At 41.3% G+C, this 14,639-nt stretch overlaps 1 protein-coding gene across 3 annotated transcripts in view; it reads right to left on the bottom strand.

The window, feature by feature from the left end:
* LOC125764930 (semaphorin-5A) overlaps nt 1-14,639 on the bottom strand; it is a 120,062-nt gene that overhangs the window by 79,839 nt on the left and 25,584 nt on the right. For 2 of the 3 annotated variants that reach the window (XM_049429661.1, XM_049429660.1), the window contains exon 3: nt 6,971-7,065. In XM_049429661.1, the coding sequence (XP_049285618.1) occupies nt 6,971-7,065 (95 nt within the window). Of the gene's footprint in view, nt 1-6,970; nt 7,066-7,793; nt 8,374-14,639 lie in introns of those variants that run through there. The other variant, XM_049429662.1, reaches the window with a different exon arrangement.

Here is a 14,639-nt window from a genome sequence, read left to right as displayed (position 1 = left end):
GCAAGAGAAGGACGTAAATACGATTAAGAAGCCCAAAAAAAAAGAAACTATTTCCTTCCTTCTCTTTCACACACTACCCACGAAAACTGTCGAAGCATAAGAAAAGCGATGTCGATTTTTGCGGCGTGTACGAAAAGTTAACGTCAGGCCGAACCAAAAAAAAAAAAGAGGAGACGCGTGGAAAATGAAATAAGTTAATTAAAGTGTTGGCTTAAAGTGTGACAAAAAAAACACGCGCTGAACCAGTAAATGCACATCGAAGCCGAACCGAAAAGTCTCCACAGTCCCGACACAAAACATTCATGCGAAGTCCTATGCTAAAGCTGAATCTTCCCTTTATTGATCCCATCCAGCTATCGTTGCATGCTGTCCTTTAGCTCGAAATTGAACCAAAATGTCCTGCTGCACAAGATTAAAACTGTGGAAAGTGAATGGACTCAAGCTTGCCGGCGTGCTTGGCAGACTAAGCTTGCGATTTAATAAAGCCATCGTGCGGTTATACACCCGCAGGGCTTGTGGTTTACGTTACGAAACCGAAGACGCCCGATATAAACCTCAACCACAAACGATCGAACTCTGAAAAGGCAGGCGAGCGGGGGGCGGAATTATTCTTTCACACAGTAACTAGCAATCGAACTCATGATGAACCAATCAGCACAAAACAATAGCTCCGCTGACATAATAATTTATGCTGTCAAAAGTAATCTTACTGTACGGTACCATACGACGCCGTGTATGAAATATTATCCACAAAGAATTGCTTTATTTCATCAGCGAATAAAACTAAAAACGGTGACATACGCTCTTAAAAAGGAAGTACACGAAAAGATTTCGAAAAACGAAATCATTGTGCTGTGGTGATAAAGTCGCGATCGCGATCGCGATCTTTTGTTGAGGTTTTTGTTTTTAAGTTTCAACTCCATTCAACATAACCGCGCTAAATAAGATTGATTCGAATGAATAGTAATTAAATCGTGTTCAATTATCATGAAAACATCTGTTATTACAACTGTTGGACCATCCTTTCGCCAACGGACCAAAAACGAGTTAATGAAAGAAATTGCACTGTGTTTGCCGTAACCACAGTCGGAAACTCGTCAAAACTCTCAAGGTTTCGGCGCGTCCTTTCTCACGAGGTACGAAGTGAAAGAATATGTAATTTGTGTAATTCGTCACTTGGTGGTATTGTGCGAAAGAAAGCAGCAAACAGGGAACAGAACCAACAAGACTTTCTTCTGGCAAAAAAAAGAAACCAAAAATGCTGGCAAACATTCTTCCGACAACCTGTTTTTGTGTGAATAGCTCCAGGCCATTGTAGAATGTGTAGTTCTCTTGGTAAGATTTGAGCTTCTGTCAATAATGAAACAAGATGCAAACTGAGATGAAGCTTCATGAGAAAATGGGTCAGTGGCGACCAAACATGACCAAAAAAAGGAAAGCAAAACCACAAAACATTGCTTCGTTCTAAAAGGGAAAAATAAACTTTCACACACAAACACACGCTGGTGACGGGGTTTTGCTGCTGTTTCATCGCCTTAATAATTGATTACACATTTATGGCCTTAATTTTGATAATTTAATTTTTACTTCCCCCCATCCCCCTTCCCCGGTAGCCAATCATCTTTGCTTGCGCAACTAAAGCATACACGCAGCGTCCTTCGGGTTCGTCGCTTCTGTGTTTGAGTCTTTTGTTTGTCCCATGGCAATAAACTTCCCTTTTGCAATGGTTGCAGCTAAATTATGGGCTGTACCATCCCGCAATTGGTTCCCGTTACATTCGAAGAGTGCACAATGGAAATGGGGATGGGTTTTAAATTATATTTCTGCATTATTTCCCACCATTTACACCGTTCCGCCCTTAAGGGTTCTGGTCAGTGGGTAGTTTAAATCATTTGTTTGATTTAAAAATTCCGTACCCGCTGGAATGAGAAAGGGGGGGGGGGGGAGGGTAAGGTGCCGTCTTCTTGGTCGAGTGTTATCTGCACCATCATTTCCCATCTTCACGCCAGTATCGAACGCTAGGCACGGGATAATAAAAGTCTTGTTGAGATTTGTTGTTTCGTACGCAAATGGGCAAAACAAAACAAAAAATGGTTCCCTTTCAAGTGTTCCTTCTTATTGACATAAGGTTATCCCACACTCAATCCACTGCTGATGTTTTTCAATGGATGATTGGATACCGAGATTCTGCTCAACATCACACCATTCACAAGGAACGCTTCTGTTTTGTTTGATCCTTATACCAGCTGCAGGGTGTTATCGCGCTTCCTCGCCACAATGACGGGACGTACAAATTGACAGTTATACGCGGCTAGCGGGAGCGTACGCCAGGGAATGCCAGTGAAAAACCGGCGCACATGACGATGACGGGAGAATCAAGATCGAGATCGAAGTGTGTGCATGTTTCCACGGTTGCTTCGCCCCACGTTTTCGTACCACTAGCCCGTACATGGCTTCCATACCGATTGACCGGTACTGGATTGGTGAAGTACGAGCAACCCTTGAAAGGAAGCTGCACCGGTATGCAGTTATGCCGTTCTGTTGCGGGAAAATCGATACCGACATGGCAGCAATCGGTTGCACCAACCGAAGCATGTGTGTGAAGCAGCAAGTATGTTGTAGCTGTGCTGTGGTCAGTTCGAGACATCGATTTGTACGCTGATTCAACCCGCAATTGTACGATAGATCGACCGTCCGTTTCTGCTCGCCTGCTGCCACAGCCAAAGTGAAGCAAACCTTTCTGATGGACGTACTGACGGAAGAAAGGCTGACAAAACCATCCGGGCACCGGTACCGGAGAGTGGCCGTAAGAAACCGTAATCTTTCGCCATAAATCAAAACAGCAGCTACGGGCACCATACTCTTTGTATGTGTACCGACTTAAGCTTACATATACACATACACATACAACTTCACATATGAACTATCCCGACCGGTCGCCAAAACCGGCCCAACTGTTGCATTCTGTCAAATTTGCAATGAAAATTTATCGTAATTCAAAGGCGTCATTAATCAAAAGACTGCACCGTGTGACGAGCGACGAACTCCCGACGGTATCGTTGTGAGAGAGTTGATGCGCAAGAGGGCACGATCCGGAAGTAAGCAGTGGAACATGTTTTTTTCCTTCTTCCTTCTCTTTTAAAAGCGCAACCAACAGACCATTCAACTACCCTATTATCGTTATCATAATCGTCATCATCTGATCCGGACGGTTGGGTCAGGTTTTGGGGGTCTTTTTTTACTTCCTTACACACTCTCTCTTTCTCCCATATTCTTCGTCTTCTACCAAAGCATGATGATGATCCTCGAACACACAGCAAATTGTACAACCATCGTTGGATGGCTGAGAAACGTATATCGTGGAGCGTAAATTACACGTGAGACTAGTATCGCTCTAAGTGCACTCTGCCGCAAGATGACATTGACGGATAGCAGGAAGGTGGTGGCGCTTACGGTACCGGAAAAATGCACCCACGATAAGCATCACTACCGAGATCACTCGAATGGAAACAATTGTACAATCTGTTCTTCCAAAACAAAAACTTTTAAGTGGATAAATAGCCCAAGGAATTATCCAAACTACCAACGTGTCCCGTTCGGTGACAAATGCAAGTTGAGAAATAAACTATAAATTTAACACCGTAACGAAAATTCTCAATTCTTTTGCGCCACATTTCAATGTCAGACCACGTCAGCAATGAACAGAGTTTCAGTTTGGCCGAATTGTGTGTACGGTGTCATGATTTTTGGGATTGCTTCGGAAAACACGGCACCCAACCTTCCGTCAAGTCAATACCGTTTACGTCAATGACATTTCCTACATGGACCAAACCATTGGGAGGTATTGAAGTTCCGAAATGGCGCAAAAAAGAGATCGTACCAACACCGAGTTCGTGTCAAGTTGGACCAGTTGAAGGGGTTATACCAAAAACAAAACAACGACAAACTGCACACTTTTACCTTGAATGGTATGCAAAGACATTCCTCTGATAAACTCTTGTTCTTTCTCTCTGTCTGTCTCTCTCGCTATTCGAGCTCGATCAATCACTAAGAAGGATACTTGACTGACTTGCATTGGAAGCGATTGCAGATTGCTCGGTAGAGAAAATTCCGCAACAGAAATCTTCCCCGAAGACACGCATCAAGTGTACCGTCAAACGGTGGTTTCAAGATACCGATTTCTGTCCAGTTTCAGTTTCAGGTCGTCCCAAAACCCAAGCCGAACATGTCGATCGAGACACGATACGGGCGAGGCATGATCCGCAATCGTTGTGTGCACATTGATCCGTCGCTCCAGACACATTGGAATGGCGTTTTTGTCCCGGCACAAAACGGTTGTTGCAGGTTTCCGTATTTCACCTTATTCCTTTCCCGCGCAAGCAGGTTCGATCGATCAACGCCAGCTTGAACTAAGGCACCCCAATCGCGGGTGCACCATTTTCAAGACCAATCAAGCCGTGAATCAACAACAGCCGAAAGAGAGAGAGAGCGAAGAAAAGCGTTTAAGAAACCCAACCAACTTGCCAATTTCGAGCGGGCTAATGAAATGGAAGTGTCTCAAACCCTTGGTGCACCGATTAAAAGTGAAACGAAATGTTGCTTCTCCTACCGGCCACGAAGCGGGGCTGATGGCACACGACCCAAAACAGCACCGAACGTGACACTCGGACTCGGGCGGGTTTTTGACCGTGCCAGGGGAGATGGTTATGGAAATATTATACAACGCATTTATCTCCAAAATGGCCTTAATTGGCCTTCGGTTAGCAGGCAATGTAAACGGTTATGACGCTTTACGGTTTTACGATCCATTTTAAATTTTATGGTTGACCAGTTGGATGACGATTTTGTGTTCCTCCTCAACCGCACCTACTCACTAGCTCCCCTTTATGTTCGCCCCATGGGCTGAACACCTGAAATGTTCGAAATGCTGTGTGCATTAATTGATTCGTGGATATTAAAAACTGCATATTAGCTGACACGCTTACTGCCGCTTGAGGCTGGAACAGAAGGAAACCATCGGGAGCAGCCGAAAGAAAGAGGTGTTTTGGTCCAAAAGCGAAAGAACCATCCTTGAAAGTTGAAAATAAAGATGTCACTGGTTAATCGATGAAAAAGTGAGACATGTAGAAAGGATGCCAAATTAACGGCGAACAACGTTCTTGTTTAATAATTTTATGATGATTGTTTTTGCTGCTCTCAAGCTGCCTCATGTTGTGCTTCATGAATTTAATGAAAAAAGTAATTCCTATAAATCTTCTGTGAAGAATAATTCAAATTATGAGACGACTCCCAAAAAGATTCATGAATTCTCAAAGATTCATTCAGAACTGATCAAAGATATATGTAGATGGTAGCGACTCCAAGCTTTACACGATTGGACGTGTAAGAATTCTCAATGTTTAGCTCCAGCAATTTAGACATTTCTACGTAGTTTGGTACGGTCCGGATGGGATTTCAAACCCACCCGTTCTGTTGTGTTGGGCCACAGTCGCTACCAAATCCAAATCTATGAGGATTCAAGAATCTTTGAAGATTAATGAAACTTTGAGGATTCAAGAATCTTTGGCGATTCATAAAACTTTGAGGATTCAAGAATCTTTGCATAGTCATGAATCTTTGGAGATTTATGAATCTTTAGAGAGTTATGAAACTTTGAGGATTCATGAAACTTTAAGGATTCAAGAATCTTCAGAATAGAGTCATTTGCAGATGACAAAGATTCTTCCAGATTCATGAATCTGAATCAAATTCACCCAATACTACAAGCTACCTTAAACCATTGAGCGTTGCATTAATCTTTCCGCGAGTTTGTTATCATGTTATCAAACAAAATATCAAATATAGCTCGTGCGTTAAACACGGATAAGTTAAGAATAGCGGCTTACACTGTTCAAACATTATTTTCCCGATAGCTTGACACGTTCCCATTTCTCCTTCTACATGCGAATGACATACAAAATAAACATATTACCAAGCAAAACCGTATGTTTCGTTTCCCTAAACCGATGGTGTACGTGACATTTTGCATGAGAACTTACGTTTCGCTACGGACAATGGTTGGAAGTCACCGTTTGGCTAGGAATGATTGCAGAAAATCTTATCATATACTCGAGCGTTATCACACTTCCTAGCTACTATTGAAGCCATACTGCAGGAAGGGTCCGTCATTGCATTGGTGTCCACACCCCACCACAAAGCATCTTGCACCACGTGTAATGTAAACACTTCAGGGCAAGTGTGCAAACAGTTTCGCAACAGACAGAATGGCAATAAATCCAATACGGTGTCACTTAGATAACTTCTAACATTGCTTAGCTACAACTGTTGGGGCGTTGTGTATCGTGTCGAGACTCTTTTTGGTATATATTTCAACAATAATTTTCTAACTAGTATAATATACCAAGTTTTACTTCGCTAAATCACATGCTCTAAAACAAATCCTTAGACAAGACAGGCTCTCTTCATGTAGCACTTGTTTTAAGTCGCGAAAGTAGCTCGAAGCTATTTGTAAACAACATTTTACACTCCTGCAGAATGGTGCTATTCATCGAACAGCTCATATGTGTGGCGCATGTCGCGAAAAACACACGTTGAATAGCTTTCATCAAGCGAAAGTGCAGACTAAAAACACACGCTAGTGCATAAAACGTGAATAAAACAAGAATTTTGCTCCGTTCTATATTCGTTAACATGTGGCTCTCACTTTTCGTACCTTTCATGCTCGCTTTTCAAGCTGCCTATAGAATTTTTACACAACAAAACCCGTCACATATGAACGAAACGCAACACAAATACTGAATAGTCGCTTTTCATTTTACATTAGCTTTTGCACAAAACCAAAATTAGAACATAGCGCAAGCATACATTCAGGAGACAGAAAGGATAGTCAAGATGAACATAAGGCTTTTCGTTTGATTGTAAGAACTAGGACATACGAATTCCTGTAGGAACAACAGCTTAGTTTACTTACCATTGGCTGATATATATCTACGATCATCCTCAATGTTTTCCATCGTAGCGGAGATGAGTGCTGACATTAACACCAACAACAACACCGAAGCCATCCTGCAAATAAAATAAAATTTAATAATTTAGTACTCTTTTTTAAGGTTCTTTGATAACATAACAACATGGCAAACGATTTTGTTGAGCTAGGTCCGAACGATGGAATGCAACACAGTGGAAACAGCTTAACAGGCTAGTCTTATGCAACCTTTTCACGAGATCGATCAATATCACTGCCCGGTTGGGGCACTGTTTACTTTATCCGGGCTACCAGCGACACAAAACTACGACCGACAGAACTCAAACACACCGAAAGCAATGCCTGAAAAATGATTGATCGGATAGGGACACACACGGTCAGGCCATCGATATGTGGACACACGGACATCGATATGGACATCGACAAAACGGCAAACGACTTGTGTACATCAAACATTAACCCATCGAGATGTCGGGTCAGTAAACTTGATCTTCGACATCCAAGAAACTCACTCAGCACGTTCGATCTACAGTGCAATCGCATCTTCTTAAAAACGAAACTTTCCCAGAAACTTCTTGTCGCACCGGTACGCCGACGTTCAAATTGTGGTCAATATTTGTTCACCCTAACACAGCTAATGTGTAAGGATGATGTTGTCGTAGCATCACGGGAAAAATGGACTGGGAACGGTTTTCACCAAGAGCATCGAAAAATATTGAAGCTTTTCGTATCAAGCGCTTGTTAAATAAAGGCCGTTCCAGGAGAAGGTATGTTTGCGTTTGTCTTCCAACATTTTGAAGCGATATACCTTTTTCTTCGGAATGGTAGCAATCTTCCAACTTCCAACCGTAGAGTGTTATCTGTTCGTCACTCTAGTTATCACTTCTCTGCTCTCTCTCGTAAAAAAATGGGTCTGACGATGGTTTAGTTTCTTATCGGCAGCGTGGCGTAAGTAGTTTACCGCATCTCATATCGGTGCGTCCAGTAAGTGTGGGCAATAAATATGGAACCAGCCTTCCTTATTTTCTAATCTACCGCAAAGTAATCGTTTGGAACTGGTGATGGTACAACTCGCTTGTAAGGTGCTAGGATCTTATGTATGACCTGCAGTAATAACCTACTTTTATAACGTACCGAACACGTGGTTAATCTGACAAAAAGAAACCTCTAAAGTGTCTTCTATGTGTGTTCGGAGGAGGTTATAAAAATGTTCCGTACTACACAACGTAGACCTCGTACAATTGCCCCAGACAAGGAGTTTCTACCGTTGGGATTGAAGAGATAGGAAGCGACAAGTGAAAACGCAATTGTTGTTGAGTTAGCAGCATATGCTTATCTCTTCACCAGTTGACGTTTCACAAGCGTCATCTAAATTTAGCTGATTGTAGTACTTTTTTATAGAGGTTTTATTATTCCTTCCTATTTTTTTTAAGTTAAAAATTGTTATTTATAAAATGTTCCGTTTTTTTCTATACAATTATTCCGATCAATTGAGCGTCTTTGAGCGTCCGTAAACCATGAAATTTAACTCTAAAGTAAAAGTAAACAATTTAAACATAGCGGAATATTCCTAGCAGTAATCATTGGAGGATTCTACATTCTAATTCCAAGGCAATATTTTTTTTTCTTCCACTTATGATAATGTTAATAACGTTATCAAGTTCACTAACGTATAATTTAATGCAAAATGGAAGAACTTCTCAACCAGCTGGCAAATTCTACTTTTTATTATGCTAATGATGACGATAATTACACTCTTGGTGCTATTCAGCGCAACAGATGTTATGAAAAGTTAAAAAAAGCATAATTTGTGTTGTATTTCAAGTTACCCTTTTCACGAACTCCTTCAAATTTGGGTGTTCCTTATTATGCTCAAAGACTGCTAGTCTTTAGCTGCTCGAATTAGTAATGCTAATTTTAGCTAATGGTTTATAATTTGTTAAAAAAAAACTAACATGAAACAACTATCGAGCGATTGAAAAGGAAGATGTTAAAATTTGACAACATTTTTTGTCAAAGAATGAAAACAGCATAAGAAACACTGAAATTTTCTCTGAACATTTCTTTGAGAATAATACATGAAATGATGGAGTTCTCCTTCAAATTTTCTGTCAAATAAATTGTATTAATTTATCAGTTGCGTGTCCGTTGCGATCAAAGATTAACTCCAAACAAGTCAATCAGTCAATATGACAGCGTTGCATCTCATAAATCTACGTAACATCTCAATATTGTGAAATTTGGTAGATAAAGCATAAGAGTACAAGACCATTTCAAACGTTTTTTCTTCCTTTTTCCAATATTCACATTAATTATAATAACGAACTCTTCGAACCGAAACAAAAGATTTTCAAACTCTATTTTAACATTCCTTGGAAACAAACAACCTTATCCCCAAAAAAGCTTCACCCCTAAATAACTTCTAACTTTTTTCTGCAGCACCATTTAGGCGATTAAACCATTTAGGCGTGGAGGAAACCAGCACCAATCCAATACAATCCAATTCAACAAAACTAACCTTGTGCTGAAAATTTGCTTTAGTAAAAACCACAAACCACAGGACAATCTAACGATAAAACAAAAGCAGCCCAAAATTGGATTTACCGAAGATTTAAGGAACACAACCGGCGGCTACTAAAAATGTTCGCTTATCCTTCGACCAACGCTACGTTTCGCTATTTGATTTATCGGTTTGAATTCACGAGAATTTTTCGCATTTTGGGTTTCGGGTGCTAACACGTTTCGCATACGAGCTAGCCCGAAAATTGATACCTCCAATGAAGTAATTTATAGCGAAGAGTAAGAAACAAATGGCTAGCGACTTCAACACGAATGAAGAACGGAAGCCAAAGCCGCTTGGTCCGTTTATTGCTGGGTTTTAATTCCGCACACTGAACTCCACTGAGTTCGTATCACACGTATCACGGTCACAAATCAATGCTGTTAATTACAACTCAACCGTAAGGACGAGCCAACACACACACACACCCAACAAACCAAGGGCACACAATAACAACACATTTCCTTTTGGACGTAGGTTTAAGAAATCCGCAACCCAACCCCATGTCCGTTTTGCGACGTGAAACCATCTTAAGTAACAGTGACCAGTCATACGTGTAAGCTTGTCACCGAAGAAACCATACAAATCGTACAAATGATTCGCGGTGCTCTACAAACACCTCGCCCCAAAACAGTTCGATGGCAAATTTTTGAAAGCAAAAAAAAACAGGATGCATACCAACATAAGCACCCCGTAAGGCAGGGTGAAATAACTGCCAACGTGACGGTGACAGTCGAAAAAAAGGAAACAAAAGGAAACACAAAGAATCAAGCTCCGTTCCAGGCGTCTGTTGACAAGTGTCACCAAATATAGCAAATCCGAGGGCAAGCCGTAACGTAACGTAATGTAACAGGGGGAAGAAAAAGCTACAACGAAACAACATGGATACATGGAACCGGCCTCGGATGCATGAAACGTTTGGTTTGGAGGTTTTTTGGTGCGACACCAAGCGTCGTCCCCGAAAAAAACGTGTCCCGATGAGGTAACGATCTACACACATAAAACATCTCGTACATCAGTGCTCTAAATACACACGACGCCACAAAAGCTTGTAACACTCAAATGAACTTCCAACCTTACTCGCTTTTCGTCGATTGTGGACAACATTAAAAAACAAAAACTCTGTCGTAATATACAAAATAAATGTGTAATCCTGCGCTCAATCGCGTCCGATCGATACGAGATCCTTTCGGTGATCGAGAGAGAGAGAAAGGGCGAGTGAGCGATCAGTTTACTAAGTTTCGTCTACAATGTCCGTTGGTAAATAGAGGACATGCAGCTCAAACGACAATGTCCTCAAGCATGCTCCGAGGGTTCCTCGCTTATTCCCCGCTCATTCAACTCCTTTCGCTAAACTTCATCCACTGACTTATGTGCGGTGCGCGTGCTGTGCCAATGCTTATATGGTCGAACGAGATCGTCAGGACGCGATATTGATGCTAACGAAACAGCGACACTAACACCGTACGCAAATGTTGGCGATGACAGGAATCGCCAAAAATTGGCAAAACCCTTCCTTTCCTGGCTTGGGGAGAAACAAAAACAAAAATCGAGAACTGAAGGTAGATTTGAGTATGTGTGTGAAGAAGGTGCGAGTGTGTAGAGCAGTGGGTCACGCTAACCTCCACGCGACTTACGCAACCACGGTTTATGCAAATTTTGGTTTGTGTTACACACAAACATCCACTCACAGTGAAACACCAACATCAAACCAGACAAATATGACACATTACTTAACTTTGTTAACGTGGTTTAGTTTTGTGTTTTTACTTTTATCTGCTCGTTTCGTGTTTTGATATTCTTCTTCCTTTTTTGTGTTTTTTTGTGTGTTGTTGAGCGAGTTACGATGTTTGATGTTTGTTTGTTGTCGTTTATTTATTTTGTTTTACTTTTTTGCATTACACCATAACCTTCGGCAAAACACACTTTGGTCAAATTTGGAACGAGAACGATTATTGCATTATGGACTAATAGCATGTCTGGTTCAGCAAATATGGACGATTGTGTTTAACAAATAAACTAAGAAAAGTGTACATTTTTGGGTATTTTTGCTTGAATACACGGAAAGTGTTTGATGCAAATCAGTTTTCAATTTAATGACACAATTTATATGCTATACATTTAAATAGTTGCTGAACAAATCAGAGAGAGAGAGAGAAAAAACAACTTTTAAACACAATCCAATGTTTTACAATCTCTCCAGGGGAAAGATAATATGAATGCGCAGGCAGCGCGTTAAGTTCACACGAATGAATTCACATTTGTACGAATTAGCATCGAGCAATGGGAAGCAACGATAAAAGCGCACACACTCTGCATTGCCACAATGCCTTGATAGTGAGGAACTTACAACAATTCTGCATTCAACATGCGAGAATACGATCAAACCATCCCACGGGAAATTTGTGCAATGCAACCGGGTGTTGATAGGGTGGTAAGCAGATTTCAAACACTGCGGAATTATATTCTTACCCCTAAACCACCTTTTTACCCATCCACACAAGGGGGTTGTAAAAAGGTAGATCCACACAACGGTACATAATGTGGCGTGAAACAGTGTCATGATTCTGCTCAACGGAAGCTCAACGCACTGGCGAGTGCATCGAACCATTTGCGCCTTGACAGTGCATCCCACCCCCGTTGCACTGGAGCCCAAAAGCGGGTGGGTGGGTGTGTGTATGTAGCCGGGCTAAGCGCCGCATAATCTGACATCCTTCCTACACCGAACCTTTCGCCTGTGCTGTGCTTCAATCTGCTCGCGCTTACCTTTCGATGTGGTCTTCAAAATTGGACATCGGTCGACGTCGATTGCAGTTTCTGGCTTTTATATATATAAATTCTTTTCTACCCTTCAATATCAACCAAACGAGTGCGGGTTAAATCTAAGCTAAGCGCCTGCAGCCACATTACCAAGCGACCGGAGACTGTGTGTGTGCGGTGTGCTGCGCCCGGGAAAAGGGCAATGTTATCGAAACCTTCTGCGATCGTGGTCGATGGACGACCGAATGCCGATGGATGGCCGGCCCGTCGTTTCTGAATGCATCATCATCGTGATTGGTTAGTAGGGTTGTGGGTTGACTTTCCCATAATTCACGTCAATCAGTACGGCCAAAGTACCGTACGTCGGATTCTTTTTCAGCTACGTCCGATTAAGGGTGAGGGATTTGATACTTGCTCGAGGAAAATTACGGTGTTCATTCGACGCAACGCGAAGACGATGGTTTAAATTGCATTAGAAAATTATTACTTCTATCAAAATATGTGTAAAACCTCATGGACAGTTTCCATACACGCAGAGGGGTATAAACTACCGTCAAAATAATCACCAATTAGACGTATAAGGTTACAAGGTTTTCAAGATCAAGTGGCAAAGTTGGAGCTTTGTCTGGATTTCTGTTAAAATTGACTCCGAATATGTAAAGGTATTTCTGATGAGACTTTTCATAATACCTTGAATACCTCACCAAGATTTAGTGAAGAAGTTAGAATCGATTGCATTTTACAAAGTTTCTGGAAATTGAGAAGGATTCCAGAAATCCTTGAAGAATATATGGAGGTAGATCCATTATATCCATTACACTTTCTAAACCTTGTTCATGATGACTTTGACTCTGAATAACATTTTCCAGAGCTTTCAACAGAATCGATTTCAACTTGAAAAAGTTCCAGAAAGTACAAAGAATTGTAGATCTACTTTAAAAAAATTATTTATAAATCAACTTTGCCAGTTGAACTTAAAAACCCTGTAATAGCTTTCAAAAATGTACAATTTATGAAATGAAAATCGGTTATTATTGGTTTTTTTCTTAAACAAAATAAGGGAACTTTTAAACTAATTGAAATTTATTTTTTCACAGCAATTACGTTTTAAAAGTTCAAGAATTTATGCGAATTTGTAATTGTTAATAAAATCCTAAAGAGCCACGATGCAACCTTGCAACACGATGCAGTTGCTTCATCCTCTTTTCCAGTACGTTTGCTTTCACCCACGCAAAACGCTGACGTTACCTATTCGTTCCATATTTTTGCACAACAATAAACACTAATCCATCGTTACGATTACACCGGTACGGAACAGCCTCCAGAGAGCGACGTGTGCCGGTTTTGGAAAGCCTTTTCCGTAAGTAACTCTATCGCTGTCTGCTTCTCGGCATCAGCCACTCCACTGCACCAGAGCGTGGAGCAGGAAGGAAACGGGGCAACATACAGCATAAATGCATCTCCGGCAACTGTGCCACCCTGGCACACAAGTACCCTTCCGTAATGCACTTGGAAGAAGGAAGCTGCCACAATTGCTGCATACGCGAAGGCAGCCTACATACACACAACCACACATCAATCACTGCATATTCCTTGCCACAGCATAGCCCAGCCGGAGCATTACACTGCCAGACGACAAAGGCCGACGACTGTTGTTGTTTGCTTGCAGCGGAAGGCGAAAAATCGGAACCGTTGCATGAATAATTGCCTACGTAGGCAAAACTCAACAAAGCACCATCCTTAGATGTCACTGCATCGCTTGCGGGCAGCGTGTCGAGTGAGCTGGCAGTAGCGGATTAAAAGGTAAAATGGTATGACAAGAAGTAAAACAACTACCTAAGCCTGGAGACTTAGACCGAACCGTTGTTAGCAGAAGTGTACGTGTGTGTGTGTGTGGAGAAACGTAGCATAAACATAACCTAACAAATTGGCAACCAACGCTACTCAAACTCATCATACAGAGCAGGAGGAGGACATATCAACATTGTCTCCGCCTAAATTGGAAAGCTGTTAATGAGATTTTATTTTATTTTCCTACCAGAAACATTATTGTAGTATATTGAACTAAACGAACCTAAACTTTGGCTTAATATTCATTATTTTTTTAAATGAAATCACAGGGGTAGAGGTGATGAGTTGTTGTGGAGTCCTGAAAATTTTCCAAGTATCATTAGAAATAACACAAAGACAGCAAGTCTTCCTACAGTATTGAAGCCACATAAATGTAGCGGAGCCATTAATGTCTTGAACTTAAAGTTCATCCATTTTTCCATGTTTACAGGGTGAAACAAATTCCAAACAAATCGTTACAATAACGTAGACACATGATAGTAC

This window comes from Anopheles funestus, chromosome 2RL (genome assembly GCF_943734845.2).
Source record: "Anopheles funestus chromosome 2RL, idAnoFuneDA-416_04, whole genome shotgun sequence".
Lineage (NCBI taxonomy): Eukaryota > Metazoa > Arthropoda > Insecta > Diptera > Culicidae > Anopheles > Anopheles funestus.
This window is presented reverse-complemented; position numbering and strand designations above follow the sequence as displayed.